This window comes from Ranitomeya imitator, chromosome 4 (genome assembly GCF_032444005.1).
Source record: "Ranitomeya imitator isolate aRanImi1 chromosome 4, aRanImi1.pri, whole genome shotgun sequence".
NCBI classification, from domain to species: domain Eukaryota; kingdom Metazoa; phylum Chordata; class Amphibia; order Anura; family Dendrobatidae; genus Ranitomeya; species Ranitomeya imitator.
The window spans coordinates 600015871-600036156 of record NC_091285.1 but is presented as its reverse complement, the minus strand read 5'-3'; the positions used below and the strand labels follow the sequence as shown (position 1 = coordinate 600036156).

At 43.6% G+C, this 20286-nt stretch overlaps 1 protein-coding gene across 1 annotated transcript in view; it reads right to left on the bottom strand.

The window, feature by feature from the left end:
* Nucleotides 1-287: 287 nt before the first annotated feature.
* Nucleotides 288-20286, bottom strand: part of DUSP26 (dual specificity phosphatase 26) — an 85407-nt gene continuing 65408 nt past the window's right edge. Inside the window, exons 2-4 of the mRNA XM_069766509.1 lie at nucleotides 10213-10384; nucleotides 8172-8383; nucleotides 288-2862 (exon numbers count right to left, since the gene is read on the bottom strand). Of these exons, the coding sequence (XP_069622610.1) occupies nucleotides 2669-2862; nucleotides 8172-8383; nucleotides 10213-10376 (570 nt within the window). The 5' untranslated portion in view covers nucleotides 10377-10384 and the 3' untranslated portion in view covers nucleotides 288-2668. The remainder of the gene's footprint in view (nucleotides 2863-8171; nucleotides 8384-10212; nucleotides 10385-20286) is intronic.

Sequence of the window (20286 nt, the reverse complement as noted above, 5' to 3'; positions counted from 1 at the left end):
TAGTCAGCCTGGTTGACTTTCTAGGACTCAACAGTTAAATCCTCTTCACGGTCTCTTCCGATGTAAGCACATTTTAAATTCAGCTCTTGGAAAAAAACGAAATCTGTGCTGTGATTGGTTTCTATGGGCAACTAAGCCAGTTTTGCTTTTATTTTCAGTCATTGGCCGTTTACCACTGATGTTACATTAACTACAGCCCTTTACTTTTTCATCGCCCTTTTTGAACCACCATGTATTTTGTCATCCAACAAAGGACAATAATCTTATATATTTATCACATACTCATATGCAGAGTAACATATTTATTGTAGACCGTTTTCTGTGTAATTCATGTAAAAATATTATACTTATATTCATCACTAATGCAATTCAAAATCACAGAGTTAGTAAGACTATTATCATTCACAAGCATTGCTGCTGAAACATATACATCATTTTAATAAAGGTATCTTCCTTGTTTAATCTGAGTTAATATAATATGCAAATTGTTGAGATTTCAAGAAATGGAAGAATATCTATGTTTCAAAATCTTGTCTTGTCCCAAACGTTTCCATCACAAATAGACTAAACCCAATATAGATGTCATGACATTTTTACAAACTGGGATGATGATGTTTACTGCTTCATCTGTCCTCTATACAGTATGTGCTCCTTCACTTTTTTAGGCCTTCGAGATTATTTGCAGGGATTTTGATCTCTCAACTTGATTTTTGGATTGGAGGGACTTTTTTAAATTGATAAAAAAAAATAATCAAATCTCTATCGTAAGGCCAATTAAAGATAACTTGTCAGGACAATTTTACCAATGACTCTAGTGGTATAGCTGTATAGGTCCTAAAACAATGCTAAAAATGAGATTTGCTTTGACGTAATCCAATTTGCCAGGGTTAAGAAAACAAGCTGTGAAGCCATATGCAAAAAATCCATGAAGTTCCATTGGGACATGTTAACGCACTGTAATTTTCACTTACTTTCAAAACTTAAAGGGTATATCTAGGATTTTATGAAAAGCAAAAAGTGAGCCTTAGCACTAACAGGCAAGTAGTTGCTGCCTTCCTGCCTGTTGTGCACAGCTCTGTTCTTCCACGGCACAGAGCAGTCACAGACCGCTCCTGGCGGGGATTCAACTGCCTCTGGTGACACCACATCGACAGAGCACCGGATTCTTTTCCATTCCACTCTGTTGAGAAGGCGGGACTTCGAAAATCATTCTGATTGACAGCCAAATTTTTCCTGCCTAACTGGTGAAGACGGTTGTCAATTAAAATGATGTCGGAAGTTACGCCACTTTCATAGAGCAGAACAGAAAAGAAGCCGCCACTTTGTTGACGTGACACCAGGAGAGGCAGTCTGTGACCACTCTGTCGGGGATGAACCACGCCGTGCACAACAGGCAGGTAACTGGGCACATAGTTGCTAGGCTCCGAAATGGTACCATGGGCGACCACAAAACTGGTATAATTTTTGTTTTTGTTCTAGGACCTACACAGCCATGTCATATTTCATTAGGAATATCATCCACAAAGATTCCCAGTTAAACAGGAAGTTTGCTCTGAATTCTTTTGGTGCCACCACCTATTAAAATGATCCTCAGAGATGTATCGATGAAATAGGGCTTGCAATTTTGTGATGACCCTGTGACAATGGTGGGCCTGGTCATTTCCGTTTATCTTCCTTAGTCACAGCTGACAGACATCACACAATAATGGTACTTAAGTAGTGATGAGTGGATCATCTGCAGAGGATCAAATGTAAATTAGCTGTAAAGTGTAAGGACTTAAAATCCTTTTTATTTCTCACCTTTAGGCCTCCTTCACATGTCCGTGTTTCCAACACGAATGGTATCCATTTTTTTAAGTATACCGCACGTACCCATTATAACCTATGGGGCTGCTCACATGTCTGTTTTTTTCTGGCAGCACAGATGACAAGGGCCAATACAAGTCTGTGGGTCCATGAAAAACACATACTGCACATGGATGGCATCCATGTGTCATCAGTGTGCTGTCCATATTTAATATTGCAACGTATAGGAGAAACGTTGTTTAATTCTTTTATCCATGCTGGAGTAACACCGATGGTAAAAACAGACACATTGATGGAAAACAATGATGACAGCAGTACTGGTTAAACACGGATGTGTGAATTAGGTCTTCAAGGGTAAGTTCTTATTGTCAGCGGGGTTCTCTCGCTCTTCTCCCTCACATGTATTTTCCAAGCAACTTTCATTATTGAGATTAGTTTGAATTTATTCAAAACAAATTAAATTACATTTGGTGAAAATTCAGCAAAATTGCAAATTCGAATTTCCAAAGCTCTGCTCATCTCTAGACGCAAGGTTGAATGCTATGTTTTTGCGAAAGAAAAATAAATAACTGAGAGCAATAGGGTACCTATGCTACCAGAATTGGTATGGTAAGTGTGTTACATTTTGGCTTATTTATTTTGTTTTACTTTTTTCCTTATTAAAACTAACTTGTGAATTGTGGAGAATGCTAACCTTTGCCATTTTTGAAATATTGTTTTCTTAACAATGCTAATCAATGCCTATCTTACAACATGATGAAACGAAAACAAGTTGTTAGATAGCCCTGGAATATATAATCGAATTCTCCCTAAGGAGCAAATGAATCTTAGTTGCTGGCTGGAAAACATTTAAAGCAGTCTGTTAACGCTTTCCTCTCAAGGTGTTGTCTAGCTCAAGTAACTGACGAAGAAATCCACGATTAGGGATGATTCCTCTTCGGTCCTTTACTGTGTTAATAGCTTCAACCAAAGTCATGTGATGGTAAATCATGAGATATGCAAGAACCAGTGTGGCTGATCTGCTAACCCCCACGGCACAATGCACCAAAATTTTGCCTAGCAAAGAAAGCAAAATATTGTTTTAGTAAACAATTATAATAGTGTGCATTATATCCCATACTTAAATGGAAGCTGTCGTGCGAAAATTGCTATTAACCTGCAGATATGGGGTTAATCTGCAGGTTAATAGTGTTCTGAATACACCAGAGCCCGCACTGAAAGCCTGGCCAATGGAAAGAAATTAACTTTATTCCTCCCATCAACCTTGGGCTTTTAGTCATAGGGGCGCGGTGGACTAGAAGGTTCTGTGTCTCTATAAAATATGTGAGCTCCCTGTGTAGTGGGGCACGCCTGTGACATTTTAACAGAATTTTCAGCTGGTGTAATGTCATTAATGTCCCCAAAAACAACGCATTAACTATTATTAGTAACTAGCTATTCAACCCGTTCTACGCCCGGGTGGCAAGCATTTATATTGGTATATGGTCTCCATCCTGTCATGTGCTGCTCCATCCTGCGTCCCCATCCTGTCATGTGCTGCTCCATCCTGTGTCCCCATCCTGTCATGCGCTGCTCCATCCTGCGTCCCCATCCTGTCATGTGCTGCTCCATCCTGCGTCCCCATCCTGTCATGCGCTGCTCCATCCTGCGTCCCCATCCTGTCATGTGCTGCTCCATCCTGCGTCCCCATCCTGTCATGCGCTGCTCCCATCCTGCGTCCCCATCCTGTCATGCGCTGCTCCCATCCTGCGTCCCCATCCTGTGATGCGCTGCTCCCATCCTGTGATGCGCTGCTCCCATCCTGCGTCCCCATCCTGTCATGTGCTGCTCCATCCTGCGTCCCCATCCTGTCATGTGCTGCTCCATCCTGCGTCCCCATCCTGTCATGTGCTGCTCCATCCTGCGTCCCCATCCTGTCATGCGCTGCTCCATCCTGCGCCTCCATACTGTCATGTGCTGCTGTTAGGGCACACGGGATGCGTGCCCACTGGGAGAGACACAGTTCAGACTTCTGCGACCATCGGTCAAGCTGAGAGCAGGAGCGGAACCAGAGTGACAGTGAAATTGCTCAGTACGTCTCCCTATCTTTTTCAGGCTGGCTGAGGTAGTACCACATATGCAAACCAACAAAACAGCAAAGCAGAGAGGCAAAAGCAAAAACAGATAAGGCAGACAATTAAGGAAATCGTGACCAGGGTGGGTTTTTGGTGCTAGGACTTGTCAGAACGGTCACTATGTCCGAGTCTGACAGCCGACTGACCTTTATCTCGGCACGGAAACACTGGAGGGTTATAGGTAAGATGAATGATTTTCTTACCTAGTAGGAGGTGCACTTCTCCACCCTCGAGTGGTCCGGTCCAAGATTGGAGGTCTTCTTCGCGGCTGGTCAGGTTCGAACTCTCGTCCTAGCCCCACGTTGGGCGCCAAATGTTAGGGCACACGGGATGCGTGTGTTCTCATCTTAGTTGTCTGCTGCCAAATTGGATGTGAGGTATTACGGCCGGAGAAATCAGGACACAAATGCAAGCAATTGTCTCTCAAAGACTTCTCGATCTTTATTCGTGGGACCGCTCTTTTTATGGAAAAATTGGGCAGTCTCAGCACATTACATCATGGGTTTTTCCAACTTAACACTTATCAGAAAACTCTTTTGATCTTACATGTTCTATGTTATTATCTTTATTACTATAGTACCATAATTCTAATGATTATTACTTTTAATCTATTCCTGTACCATTATCGCCCTAATGGTGCCTCTTGGGTCAAGCTGACAACTGTCTCTGCACGTATTCTACTTATCTTTGGTTTATTGGCGATCGATTCACCTTCGTGCAGATACATTTACTCTAGATAAGGGTAGGGGATTTACACAGCCTTTCTTAAAGTCCATCTGGATACTAGGTGTATCCTGGTACATCCTGGTACAGAGTGATCAACAGAATTTAGTCTTGTGACAGTGAATCAGAAAACCTTAAAGCTACACAAGTCTAATGTTAAGCAAAGCGTCCATATTGGTTTGATTTAAGTATATCTTCATATGCCATACATTCTCCCCTTAACACTGCTCCCATCCTGCGTCCCCATCCTGTCATGCGCTGCTCCATCCTGCGTCCCCATCCTGTCATGCGCTGCTCCCATCCTGCGTCCCCATCCTGTCATGCGCTGCTCCATCCTGCGCCTCCATACTGTCATGTGCTGCTCCCATCCTGCGTCCCCATCCTGTCATGTGCTGCTCCATCCTGCGCCTCCATTCTGTCAAGTGCTGCTCCCATCCTGCGTCCCCATCCTGTCATGCGCTGCTCCATCCTGCGTCCCCATCCTGTCATGTGCTGCTCCCATCCTGCGTCCCCATCCTGTGATGCGCTGCTCCCATCCTGCGTCCCCATCCTGTCATGTGCTGCTCCATCCTGCGTCCCCATCCTGTCATGTGCTGCTCCATCCTGCGCCCCCATCCTGTCATGTGCTGCTCCATCCTGCGTCCCCATCCTGTCGTGCGCTGCTCCCATCCTGCGTCCCCATCCTGTCATGTGCTGCTCCATCCTGCGTCCCCATCCTGTCATGCGCTGCTCCATCCTGCGTCCCCATCCTGTCATGTGCTGCTCCATCCTGCGTCCCCATCCTGTCATGCGCTGCTCCCATCTTGCGTCCCCATCCTGTCATGCGCTGCTCCCATCCTGCGTCCCCATCCTGTCATGCGCTGCACCCATCCTGCGTCCCCATCCTTATGTGCTGCTCCATCCTGCGTCCCCATCCTGTTATGTGCTGCTCCCATCCTGCGTCCCCATCCTGTGATGCGCTGCTCCCATCCTGCGTCCCCATCCTGTCATGTGCTGCTCCATCCTGCGTCCCCATCCTGTCATGTGCTGCTCCATCCTGCGCCCCCATCCTGTCATGTGCTGCTCCATCCTGCGTCCCCATCCTGTCGTGCGCTGCTCCCATCCTGCGTCCCCATCCTGTCATGTGCTGCTCCATCCTGCGTCCCCATCCTGTCATGTGCTGCTCCATCCTGCGCCCCCATCCTGTCATGTGCTGCTCCATCCTGCGTCCCCATCCTGTCATGCGCTGCTCCCATCTTGCGTCCCCATCCTGTCATGCGCTGCTCCCATCTTGCGTCCCCATCCTGTCATGCGCTGCTCCCATCCTGCGTCCCCATCCTGTCATGCGCTGCTCCCATCTTGCGTCCCCATCCTGTCATGCGCTGCTCCCATCTTGCGTCCCCATCCTGTCATGCGCTGCTCCCATCCTGCGTCCCCATCCTGTCATGCGCTGCACCCATCCTGCGTCCCCATCCTTATGTGCTGCTCCATCCTGCGTCCCCATCCTGTTATGTGCTGCTCCCATCCTGCGTCCCCATCCTCATGTGCTGCTCCATCCTGCGTCCCCATCCTTATGTGCTGCTCCATCCTGCGTCCCCATCCTTATGTGCTGCTCCATCCTGCGTCCCCATACTGCCTCTGACCCGCTCGGCGCCGAGTGCTGGGGGGCCTGAGCAGGCGGGGACACCGGCGCGCTGTGGGGGTCAGGTGCCGGTATCGCCGCCAGCTCAGGCCCCCCAGCACTTACTATATTCACCTGTCCTGCATATCGGCTATATTCACCTGTCCTGCGTTCCACCGCTGAGCGCCGCCATCTTCCCGGTCTCCTGGCTGTGACTGTTCAGTCAGAGGGCGGCGCCTGCGCGCATTAAGCGCGTCATCGCGCCCTCTGAACTGAAGGTCACAGGCCGAAGACCGGGAAGATGGCGGCGCTCAGCGGTGGAACGCAGGACAGGTGAATATAGCCGATACTCACCCTCCTGGCGGTCCCTGCTTCTCTGTTGGAGATCGCGGTGTGCGTTCAGTGTGAACGCACACCGCGATCTCCCGGGAGCGTCACTCTGTGAGGCCCAGACTGCGCCGGCGCTTGCGCCTGCGCAGTCTATAAAGGCTTCGGACAGAGTGACGCTCCCAGCGTTATATTATAGATATCACTTGGTTCAATGGTCTGATATTGGCACTAGAGTTGCATCTGTCAGACTCATATTGAGGTACTAGTATTCTCGTGAAATAAGAAGTCAAATTTGCTCTCCTCCTTGTTATTACATGTAGAATTGTGGTACTCATCTGGGGTCACAAATTGAGGAGACAAAATAAGAGGCTATGTAAATGAAAATTATATGCGTTTTTATGGGACATTGACCCACTTAAATTTACTGTTTTTTGGGGGATCAAGTCGCTTTCTCTAATTTTTAAAATGTTGCTGGATATTGCGAGACAATACTTCTATTTCCTCGTTTTTTAAATGTTTTTATTTTTCATATCAAATCAATACTGTCCTCATTAGTTTTGTATATCATCTCACTTCTTTTTTGAAAGATAAACCATAGTAACGTAGTAACATAGTTAGTAAGGCCGAAAAAAGACATTTGTCCATCCAGTTCAGCCTATATTCCATCATAATAAATCCCCAGATCTACGTCCTTCTACTGAACCTAATTGTATGATACAATATTGTTCTGCTCCAGGAAGACATCCAGGCCTCTCTTGAACCCCTCGACTGAGTTCGCCATCACCACCTCCTCAGGCAAGCAATTCCAGATTCTCACTGCCCTAACAGTAAAGAATCCTCTTCTATGTTGGTGGAAAAACCTTCTCTCCTCCAGACGCAAGAATGCCCCCTTATGCCCGTCACCTTCCTTGGTATAAACAGATCCTCAGCGAGATATTTGTATTGTCCCCTTATATACTTATACATGGTTATTAGATCGCCCCTCAGTCGTCTTTTTTCTAAACCAGATCGCCTTTTTAGAAAAATCAGATGAACAACATTTTTATTATTATTTTTTGCTTTAATTAACAATTAATAATTTTGGCTTAAACTTTATGTAATCTTTACATGGATACAGTATCTATACAAATAAAGTGAAGTGTAACTTCACTAAAAATTGCCATTTTTTGTGAAAAAATGATGTTCTATATGGCAAAATGTGTCACTATTGGACTCCAAAAAGCTGGTACAAATCCTTTGAGAAATCTCCCCCATTATGTTTATTTTTATACATCTGCTAGAAATAGCATAATGCATAATTTACATATGTTACATATGTATAAGTTTATTTATATTAGTATATCAGTGGCAATTATTGCAGTCTCCTGCATGACACTCCCACCCTGAGCATGGCTTCTGATGGCCCGTCACTGCCATCAGCAGCCTCTATTGAGCACCACTGCCATGTGCTAGTTTCCCATTACACCACAAGCATGCAACAATTCTCTAGAGAACCACAAATGGTTTCTAACGTCATTTTTTTCTGTATGATCACAAACCAAAATGGCTGCATTATCGTTTCCATAGAATTTGCTAACCAGCATTCCCAGTGGTCTTACCTCTTTCTCTGAGTGCCCGGTGAATAAAATCTGCTGCCTCATTGAAATGTACGCTCATATCAAAAGTGGGGGAGTCCTGAGCGTCAATCCCCATGTACGAAATGTTCATTCCTTTGTAGTATTCCTCTCCTCCTCTGAAGCGACTGTGCGTAGCGTTCAGGATGTGGGTAATACGCATCTGATAGAGTTCACCTTTATTGGCCGCTATCTCCCTGGACTCGGAATAAACAATACATGATAAGGAATTACATTTTTCTTACATGCAGGGACATTGTGATAGAATGGAAACCATGCCATTGGAAAATTTCAGGTAGAATTGTACCAATGATTATCATAGTAATCACAGTCTACAGTATTGAAGTTAGTTTGGATGACTTGGTCACGTGTCAAGCGTGGCACATCGGGTTCTGTGGCTTGGTGAAACAAACTCAACTAGGTTTTGTGTAACCATCAGCAAGAAATTGGGGGTGGTGTTGGAGTGAGAAGGTGTCAGGAGGACCAGCTCCAGGAATACACCAGGTCTTGAATGTCAAAGTCTCAGTAGTCCCCTCTTCACTTAAAGGTACTGTCACACTAGACGATATCGCTAGCGATCCGTGACGTTGCAGCGTCCTCGCTAGCGATATCGTCCAGTGTGACAGGCAGCAGCGATCAGGCCCCTGCTGGGAGATCGCTGGTCGGGGAAGAAAGTCCAGAACTTTATTTCGTCGCTGGACTCCCCGTAGACATCGCTGAATCGGCGTGTGTGACACCGATTCAGCGATGTCTTCACTGGTAACCAGGGTAAACATCGGGTAACTAAGCGCAGGGCCGCGCTTAGTAACCCGCTGTTTACCCTGGTTACCAGCGTAAAAAAACAAACAGTACATACTTACATTCAGCTGTCTGTCCCTTGCCGTCTGGTTCCTGCACTGACTGCTGGCCGTAAAGTGAAAGCAGAGCACAGCCACAGCGGTGAGTCACCGCTGTGTGACTCACCGCTGTGCTGTGCTTTCACTTTCACTTTACGGCCAGCAGTCAGTGCAGGAACCAGATGGCAAGGGACAGACAGCTGAATGTAAGTATGTACTGTTTGTTTTTTTACGCTGGTAACCAGGGTAAACAGCGGGTTACTAAGCGCGGCCCTGCGCTTAGTTACCCGATGTTTACCCTGGTTACCGGGGACCTCGGGATCGTTGGTCGCTGGAGAGCGGTCTGTGTGACAGCTCTCCAGCGACCAAACAGCGACGCTGCAGCGATCCGGATCGTTGTCGGTATCGCTGCAGCGTCGCTAAGTGTGACGGTACCTTTAGATTTTTCCTTCTCACCTTTTTCAGTCAACAAAATGTTATCATGTTTTTGTGTGTGTGTGTGTGTGTGTGTGTGTGTGGGGGGGGGGGGGGGGTACAACATTAACTTTTATCATTACCATTAGGAGGGTCATGAAACTTTCTTTTATCTTTTTAGTCCATTTTTTCAGGAGGTTAACTGACCAAAAACACAGCCATTCTGACAATTCAAATTTTTCCCTCGTTCTAGTGTTCACTAGTTCACCGTTTGGGATAAATATTGTAACATTATATTAGTTCCAATAGTTATGCATGTGGCGATATCAAAAATATTATTAATTATAAATTATTCATTTATTTTTTTAGAATAGGAGTGATTTCATTGTTTAGATACTTTTTTTAGATTTTAAAAATATGTATTTTTTCACCATTTTTTTTATTGTGGCCTGTAATGGGGGTTGTTTTACATTCTACAATTTCCTACAACTAAAATAATATACCCCACAAGAGATGACAGTAGGAATAAGAAAAAAATTGGTAGAATAGTAAGAATAATGGGCAATATTAATGTCAGGACCACTGAAGTTTGATAAATTGGATTTTCACAAATTGGTTGGTTTACAATTCACTGCCCATTGATGGATAAACTGTATATGGACACTGTACATCATGTCATAATTTGATGATATAGCAAAAGTATGAGTCTATATAGCAGTTTTTCACAGCAAATATGGGTCTATGCATAAAATATCGTTTTCTTGAACGTGACTTACTGATCTCCCAAGTAGAGCCCTGGCCACACCTCATCCGCATGGTTCCGTATACATTTCCCAGTATACAGTATCTTTTCCAGGTCAAACACACTAAGTATTGGGTGGCTGGCTCGTTGTAATGGTCCCCTAACGAATGGGCTGCGATAAGAAGATCTGGAAGTCATGATATGCTCTGTAAGATGAATTAAAAGGGTTAATGTAAGACTTTATATTACGCTGCAGTTAGGCATAGAAAGTATCATTTCTTTATTTTTTTTATTTTGTGCTATTAAAAAGTGATGTTGCCACTATTTGGGAAGTGCACATGACATAACCAGGAACAGGGACTGGTGGCCACATGCCCTGAATCTTTGGTCGAGTGCCACTAGGATGCTGATACAGTTGGATTTTGTGGTAGGGCAGGGAGCCGTAGGCTGCACCAAGTTCATCCTTTAGGATGGAGACTGATGTCAATGCGCGAGCCCACCCTCCATGCAAGTTAGAAGAGGACTCTGTGGCTCTGATTAAGTGAGTATTTTTGCAGGCTGTGTCAAAAAGGTAGCATTATTTGGTGTATGCAGTTAGGAGTCATCATTACTTTATATAAGAGGGCATTAACAATTTCTAAAGGATTCGTTCAGGGGTCATTCATTGTTTTAAGGGAGCACTTAGGAGGTATTATTATAGGGATAAGGGTGAGATACTTGCCTTGCCCTTGGTGCAGGTAACCTATGCTACGCTACTGCTTACATGATACCTTGAGGATCTCATTATTGACATTATCACAGTGGTAAAAGCAATGTAACAAATTGGCACTCCTTTTTTAATAGGGTAGAATGTGCAGGGAACCTCTGTTCATAGGTTTGGCAAACAATGGAGTGAATGTGTAAGCTGATGATTATGGAAAAAGAGGTGGCCTACATTAAAATCACGAGGCAAATGTTGTAATGGTGCTCTTCCTTTACACACACCCCAAAAATAATATTCGGAGGAGTAGGCCAGCTCATACATCCCAGATTAAGGAGGAGGAGAGAGACATAATGCAGCAGATACACAGTTATTATGGCAAAACTGAAGCCCCTTAGTGTTTTCACCCACTACTATACCACTTTTATGGCCCATTATATGGTATAATGCCCCCCCCCCCAAATTCCCCTGATCGTGCATGATACCCCAACAGTGAATTTTCTTCTTAATTTCACTCCATAGTCCCCACACATGCACAGCATGATGACATAACAGTGCCTCCAGCAAAGAGTGATGCCACAACAGTGGCACCCACAAATTATGATGGTGCCACATTTACTTCAACACAGTATAATACCTCCCACAGCATGATGCCCCTAAAGTGCCCCCCACACAGTAGGATGGTCCCATAACTCCCCTAAATAAAGCATGATGGCTCACAGCCCCTATACACAGGTAGCATAAGGGCCTCCACATTTCTTGTCATGTTCAATGATTTGGGAAACAGACAGTATTGTGTTATCGTAATGTTATGTTGTTCTGTTTCATTGCTATGCAATAAGGTTTGCACTCTTTAGAAGTTTGTACTTCTTCTCTCCCTGACTCTGTCTTATGTAGCTCTGATGACAGTAATCTCACCCTTCTCCATTTTTTTTCCTCATTATTGTCTATCAGCCATTTTAGAAGCCCATGTGTTTGCAGCTCTGGTCACAAAAGTTTTTTATTCCACTGTACATGTGCATATCTACAAGAATTCAGCTGGAAAATAAGACCGATCCAAGCTTTTCCTACGCAGAACCCAGTGGCCCTGATTTATCTCCTCTAAAGTTTGAGCATTCACATTCTAACATCAGAAACCACAGTGATCCAGTGTCAGTGAAAAAGACTGACATTTTTCCCACACCTACATCAGCTCCAGACAAGAGCAGCCAAGATAAAAGAGTTGAAAATCAGTGTCATGTTCCATGATTTGTGCCAGCTTGAGGAACCGGACACCGACGGAGAAATCAGAATAGCCATCTCTACATGCCACACATCTATGGCACCAAGGTTGAAGCTGAGGCCTCATCACTCTGGATGCATATCGAGCTGGTCATCGGCCATGCAGGCTAGTATTAACTCGATTTGCATTTCCAAGTGCTTCATGAGAGAAGGCATCACATGAAAAACATTGCTACTGACCACAGCTTACGGTGGTTAGCATACCTCCAGCGGTATTAGGACATGGAACATTCGTCATTTGGATTGTTTGTTGGTGGCAGTGTTTGCAAGTTGCAGCTTTCCTAATTTGAAGAAGGATTTTCTATTAAACTTGGATTTTCCTACTGTCGTGGACTTCAGACCACCAAACTGTTATAGTTATTGTTGCATGTATGTGTGTTTTTTTATCTCTCCAGTCACAGATAGACGGTGGACATCATCAGATGACAGTACGTCAAAATAGATCATCGTTAAATCTAAAGATTTCAGACGGAGAGTGTCATGTCCCATGATTTGGGAATGATACACACAGTACTTCATAAGCACTGTGTTATATTATGCTGTTTTGTTGCTATACACTGTGGCGTTGCGCCTGCTGTTTGTGTTGGAGAACGCTCCCTTGGCAGCGGATTAGCGTTGTCAGGCATGGTTTTTCACACAAAACAGTCCATACGGTTTATTAAAATGTCATAAACCGCACCCTAAGCCAGGTTGCACATCACCGGCTTACAAATAGTCCATTACTTCATCACGTATGGCTTTACAAAGCATTCACTAGTCACCCCTGTCTCTCTCCATGGCCGGGTGACTGCACAGTTCAGTAACTGTCCTTTGTCAGTGCACATAGTTCTTTCTCCATACCCGGGGTTACCTCTCAGGAGCTCCTGCTCCACAGGCTGACTCCTCGTCAGTCCAAGGTCCTCAACAGGATGGCGTCTTTCTCAATTTAGGGCCATCCCAGGCTCTGCATACACATGTGGCCTGTCCGGGTGCTATTCAGGGTGTTCGTCCAACACCTAGGCCACCAGGTCCAAGGTCTCTCCACGTGCTCTTCAGAAAGTCTCCACTTGCCAGAACTTCCAACACAGACCTGACCTCTTTCAGGACCTACAACACAGACCATTCAGGTCCAAACACTCTGACCATGTGACCAAACCCTGGTCACATTATGTAGCTGTAACCACCCCCATAGATGGGAGGTGTGTGTGGTTAGCCAGTACCGCCCAGCTCTCCAGCTAACCCCATAAGCCCCCCTTATATGTAAGTAAGCACAACAAACACTTGTTGAACTGTAAGTCCCAGCATAACCATATCATTTTGGGCATACAGTGCAGAGAACCTCTGCGACACATTTACAACAATGTCAGTCTCTAATTCACCATCATAATTATGCCTCCAAGTGCATCCTGAAGCGCACACACAGCCCCCCTGACTGTAACATGGGTTATTGCATCACAACACTAAGGTTTGCGCTCTTTAAAAGTTGTCCTTCCCCTATCCCTGTCTCTCTCTGATGTCAGTAAACACCACCCTTGTTCCCCATTCTTCTTCCTCTTTACTCTCTATCAGCCATCTTAGAAGACCATCTGTTTACCGACTGTATGTGTGCATATCTACAAGAATTGAGCTGGAAAATAAATCTTCTTTTGGAATCTTCATACATGCCTCCTACAGTCGAGTTCAAGATATCTGAGGACATCACTCTAGTGAAAGAGATAGCCTAGAAACGGCATCTCTGCGCCCTACACTTGCAGTTTATTTATGGAGTCAGAATAGTGCTACACCCAGGAAGTTGTCTCCTACAGGCAGTATGAGGGCTCCTACGCACAATATGACCCCCACAGACCTCACAGGTAGTGTAAGGGCCTTGACACACAGTATGCTACCTACGCCCCCTCACAAAGTAGGTACCATAGATACCGTTGAAATTGTGATGACAGGCAGGAGGAGTTAGGGTTGCGGGCCCCTGAGAAAAGGGATGATGTGCAATCAAATGTCAAGTCTGCATGTCTTTAACCTCATTTAATTGTTGCTGTGCCTTTCCCTCTCTTCTTTGCACTTCTAGATTTGACTACTGGGAACCAAATACTGACCTACAGGGATGAATTTACCTATAAACACAATAGGCAAAGGGAAAAGACTGTTTTTCTGTCTTTAGACAGATATATACTACAACACAAATGATATATACTACAACACAAAAACTTTAAAAGAAACCTTCAAAAGTATTAAAATATAAAAAAATAGATAAATTTGATATTGTTGTAATTAACCTGCAGAATGAAGGTAAAGTCAGTGATAAAAAGTTACAAAAAAAAACAGAATTGCTGGTTACATAACACTTAACACTTAATTGCTGGTTCACATAACACTCTGGAACCCTCTACCACAACACATCAGACTCTCGCCTACCATCGAAACCTTCAAAAAGAACCTGAAGACCTACCTCTTCCGACAAGCCTACAACCTGCAGTAACCACCGATCGACCAAACCGCCGCACGACCATCTCTACCCTCACCTACTGTATTCTCACCCATCCCTTGTAGATTGTGAGCCTTCGCGGGCAGGGTTCTCATTCCTCCTGTACCAGTTATGACTTGTATTGTTTAAGATTATTGTACTTGTTTTTAATATGTATACCCCTCCTCACATGTAAAGCGCCATGGAATAAATGGCGCTATAACAATAAATAATAATAATAATAATAACTTACAAAAATAGAATGAAAAGTAATAAAAAAATGTATTTACCTCAAAATAGTATCTAACACAAACTCAACATCTAAATAAGCACATATTAAATTGTTTGGGTTAGTAGTGTGTTATGATGCGGTGGTTTAGGAGCAACATGGAACGAGCTCTGAAGGAAGTGGTAACTGTACTGACCGCAGTCCCTAAGCTCAACACAACACTAGAAGTAGCCGTGGAATGCTCCTAACTCTCCCTAGGCATCTCGTCACAGCCTAAGAGCTAACTACCCCTAAAGAAAGAAGCAGGAAAACTATCTTGCCTCAGAGAAAATCCCCAAAGGATAGATTAGCCCCCCACAAATAATGACTGTGAGTGGAGAGGGAAAAGACATACACAGAATGAAACCAGGATGAGCACAGGAGGCCAGGCTAGCTAAATAGATAGGACAGGATGGAATACTGTGCGGTCAGTATAAAACACTACAAAAATCCATGCAGAGTTTACAAAAAATCTCCACACCTGACTAAAGGTGTGGAGGGCAAATCTGCCTCCCAGAGCTTCCAGCAAGACAGAATTAATTCACACTGATAAGCTGGACAAACATAGAAAGGACAGAATAGATAAGTCCACAATCTATGGACAGAAAAGAGCAAGCAAAAACTTAGCTTAGCTGAACTGGTCAGGATAACAGGGAACTCCAAAGAGATGTGAATCCAACCAGGAACCATTTACAAGTGGCACTGGCTGAAGAAAGAGCCAGACCTAAATAGCTGAGCAGAAGAGACGATAAGTGGAGGCAGCTGATGACAGCTAACTCCAAGGAGCAGCCATACCACTAGCAACCACAAGAGGGAGCCCAAGAGCAGAACTCACAAAAGTGCCACTTACAACCACCGGAGGGAGCCCAAGAGCGGAATTCACAACAGTAGTGTGAGATAGTGCTACCTAAGTGTGTTGGGGGACACACACTTGGCACGGGATTAAAGCACACAGGAGCGGTTTTTAAATCAGTCTATTTGGTTTAAATCAGTCCCCTTGTCTGGGGTTACCTTCCACGAGCTCCGCTTCTCACGCTGACTCCTTGTCAGTCCTGGCTTCGCCAACACAGAAGCCGTCCCAGGCTCTGTAGGTACATGGCCTCTCCGTGTGATCTTCAGGAGATCCATCCCCAGATGGGACTGTCCAACACACAGGTCACTGTTCTGAACAGGTAATTCAGAACCACAATGGACCTTGAAGTTCAGAGCACACAAGGTGACCTGACATTTACCAAAAACATAGGACAAGCTCTGAGACGTGGAAACTCTGCTGACCGCAATTCCTAATCCTAACACACCACACTAGAGGTAGCCGTGGATTGCGCCTAACGCTCCCTATGCAACTCGGCACAGCCTGAGAAACTAACTAGCCCTGAAGATAGAAAAAACAAGCCTACCTTGCCTCAGAGAAATTCCCCAAAGGAAAAGGCAGCCCCCCACATATAATGACTGTGAGTAAAGATGAAATACAAACACAGAGATGAAATAGATTTAGCAAAGTGAGGCCCGACTTACTGAATAGACCAAGGATAGGAAAGATAGCTTTGCGGTCAACACAAAAACCTACAAACAACCACGCAGAGGGGCAAAAAGACCCTCCGCACCGACTAACGGTACGGAGGTGCTCCCTCTGCGTCTCAGAGCTTCCAGCAAGCAAGAAAAAACCAATATAGCAGGCTGGACAGAAAATATAGCAAACAAAAAATAACACAAGCAGAACTTAGCTTATGCAGGATAGAGAGGCCACAGGAACGATCCAGGAGGAAGCAAGACCAATACTAGAACATTGACTGGAGGCCAGGATTGATGATCCAGGTGGAGTTAAATAGAGCAGCACCTAACGACTTAACCTCATCACCTGAGGAAGGAAACTCAGAAGCCGCAGTACCACTCTCATCCACCAAAGGAAGCTTATAGACAGAACCATCCGCAGTACCACTCACGACCACAGGAGGGAGCTTGCCCACAGAATTCACAACAGGTCACTCAGTGCCAAAGCTCCACCACATTCTATTCAGGGGGATAGCACTCCCAACGCATAGACTTTTCCAGGACCTTGCACATGGACCATACAGATCCAAACACTCTCCAACATGTGACCAAACCCTGGTCACATTATATAGCTGTAACCCCTCCCATAGGTGGAAGGTGTGTGTGGTTAGCCAGACCCACCCAGCTCTCTGATTAACCCTGCAAGCCTCCCTTTTAAGCAAACAAACACAAATACTTGTGGGACTACAGGTCCCAGAACAACCTTACTTCAGGCTTACAGCCCAGACTCCCTCTGCGACACATACCGGCCATTTACAATCCTGCCGGTCACTGTTTCACCATCACCATTACAGATACGCCTCCATGCATATCCTGAGGAGCACATACAGCGCCCCCTGGCTGTAACATGGGTCACTGCATCACAGTAGATACACAGCATGTCCAGACATCGCAGTCCATCCTAAGACAATGAATGTCAGACATGTGAAAATCACTAAACCACCTGTACCCACAGACTCCCGAGATGCAAATCTAGTACTGCAGATTCGGGACTATTTCTGCCATTACCACTCCTACTACAAGCAAAGCTATGGCCTCAAGCCTGATTGGGGTAGAGGACTATCGGGACAAGGAAGTAGATAGGGATATATACCGTATATATACTGTATATATAAATATACACGCTTATTTATATATAATATATATATTTTTTAAATATCATGGGCTGGAGAAGATGTGATTGGCTGGTGGGAGGGAGGGGTTGGGGATAAGCTTAAACTACAGAGGTGGAAGTCAATACCTTGTCTTTTAACACAGCATACTGCTCTCCAGCTCCTATTTAATGGTTGGTAGTTTGGGTGGAGTGTTGAATAGTTGAAGTGCACTGTTATAGCAAACCTTTTTCATAGGTCTTTGGTGATGGTTGATAACAACAACCCCAAGTAACTCTTCACCATTGTTATGAGCATACTGGAAGTTGTAAGGTTATGTGATACACGTGTACATAGACGTGCACTGACCTTACACTGCAATTTATCGTTGGTCTTAATGCTGTATTCATTTACTGATGGTGGTTCTTGTGATGTATTCCTGTATTGATAGTAGTCCTGGTGATGTATTCATGTACTAATGAAGGATTTGGTGATGTATTCCTGTACGGATAATGGTTGTGGGGATTTTAGAACATGACTATAGCCATAGATATCCTAACGGTGGTTCTAATGATGAATTCATGAACTAATAATGGTTCTGGGGATGTGCTCATGTACTGTTGGTGGGTCTGATGATTTATTCCTGTATTGATGGTGGTTCTGGTTTCATCAACTGATGGTAATTCTAGTTATATATTTATAAACTGATGGTGGCTCTGGTGCTGTATATATGTACTGATTGCGTTTCTAGTGAGGTTTTCCTTTACTAATGGTGGTTATGGTCATGAATTAATGTAATGATGATTGGTACATCAATACAACACTAAAACAATGATGCTTCCGATGCTGCATTCATGTACTGATGTTGGCACTAGTGCTGTATTCATGAACAGATGGGCATTATAAATTACCAAAACATAAAGTTATTTACCCTATATGGTAAAGAGAAAAAAATCAAAATCCCAGAATTACATTTTTTGCCACCTCTCCTCCCTAAAAAAATGCAATGAAAAGTGATCAAAACATCATATGCACCACAATTTGGTATAACTAAAACCGCAAGCTCACTACACAAAAAAAAAGTTTTACACAGCTCCATTGATGGAAAAAGCAAAAATGTTATGGGTCTCAAAAAATAACACCCTCAAACCGCAATTTTTACAATAAAAAAAAAAATTGAAAGTCTGGTATTATACTAAAGTGGAGAATTGTGTTCACAGGTCTACTTTACCATAAAATAAATTTTGTAAAAGCACAACCCAAAATGCACTGCAGGTTTACATTTTACTGTTGGGAGGAGCACTATTTAAATTTTTGCCACAGGCTGCAGGAAAGCAAAAATCATCTCTAGCCTATTTATTACATGTAGTATACAGCTCTGGCAAAAATTAAGAGACCACCACATCAAAACCCTGTCATGGGCAGCCCAATCTCCAGACCTGAACCCCATTGAAAACCTCTGGAATGTAATCAAGAGGATGATGGATAGTCACAAGCCATCAAACAAAGAAGAACTGCTTACATTTTTGCACCAGAAGCAGTGTGAAAGACTGGTGGAAAGCATGCCAAGACACATGAAAGCTGGGATTAATAATCATGGTTATTCCACATAATATTGATTTCTGAACTCTTCATGAGTTAAAACATTAGTATTTTTGTTTCTAAATGATTATGAACTTGTTTTCTTTGCATTATTTGGGGTCTGAAAGCACTGGGTATTTTGTAATTTTGATCATTTCTCCTTTTCAGAAAAAAAAATGCAAAATTTATTGCTTGGAATTTCAGAGACATGTTGTCAGAAGTTTATAGAATAGATTAAAAATGTATATTTGTATGTTTTACTCAAAAATATACCTATAAGGAGAATAATCAGACAAACTGAACATTTTGCAGCGATCTCTTAATTTTTGCCAGAGCTGTATGTGTTACATGACGATTTGTTAATAAACAGCTGGTGTGACCATTAAATACAGTAGGAGGCAGTCAGTGTCTATTTCTGGTGTATTGATTCTCGTAGTATAAAGGTAAAGGCTTATTTTGCAGTTCTGCTGCAGGGTCCTGTGAATAAAAGCCATGTCCCTGCTCTCTCGTACCTACTTGGTACTCTATAAATAAAGCCTGGTCTTATTTAATGCACCTCACATAAATTCCGGTATCTTCATTACGTGGTTTATATGCTGGTCCAGTAATAATATGCTGGCGGAGAATTGCACCTAATCATATTTTATTAACTTTACAATTCGAACAGGTAGATGAAGATTTTGGAGCTGAACGTCTCCTTTATAAAATTACTGTTCTCGTGATATTGCATATTATAATAGGTTGCATATTAAAAAGATTTCATCCCATTCTTACTTTTAATGACTTTATTTTAATTGTATTTGCATATTACAATATTTGCAAAGTCATTAAATAGTTATTATTTCTCTGCATAGCTAATCGAGATTCTATGTTGTGCCAGAAACATCTCACGTTGTGTAATCACCTCATTCCCTTTCATCCTAATACCCTCCTAGTGTATGTAATAGCTGAAATGTTCTTAGTACTCTGCATTGTGACCTTCATTGCTTACTTCTGGTCGTTACATAACGCCCAACCAGTTCTAACATGTCAAAATATGTTAGGAACCCATCCTGTTGACAGAGTGAATAGTTATCAGTTCAGTCATACACTTCCAGGAGGTGGAACAGATGAATGGAATAATGAAGTTCTAAAAATAGATGTTTCATAATTTTTATTTCCATTACACCTTTATCATAATTACCTTTCCTGGAGTT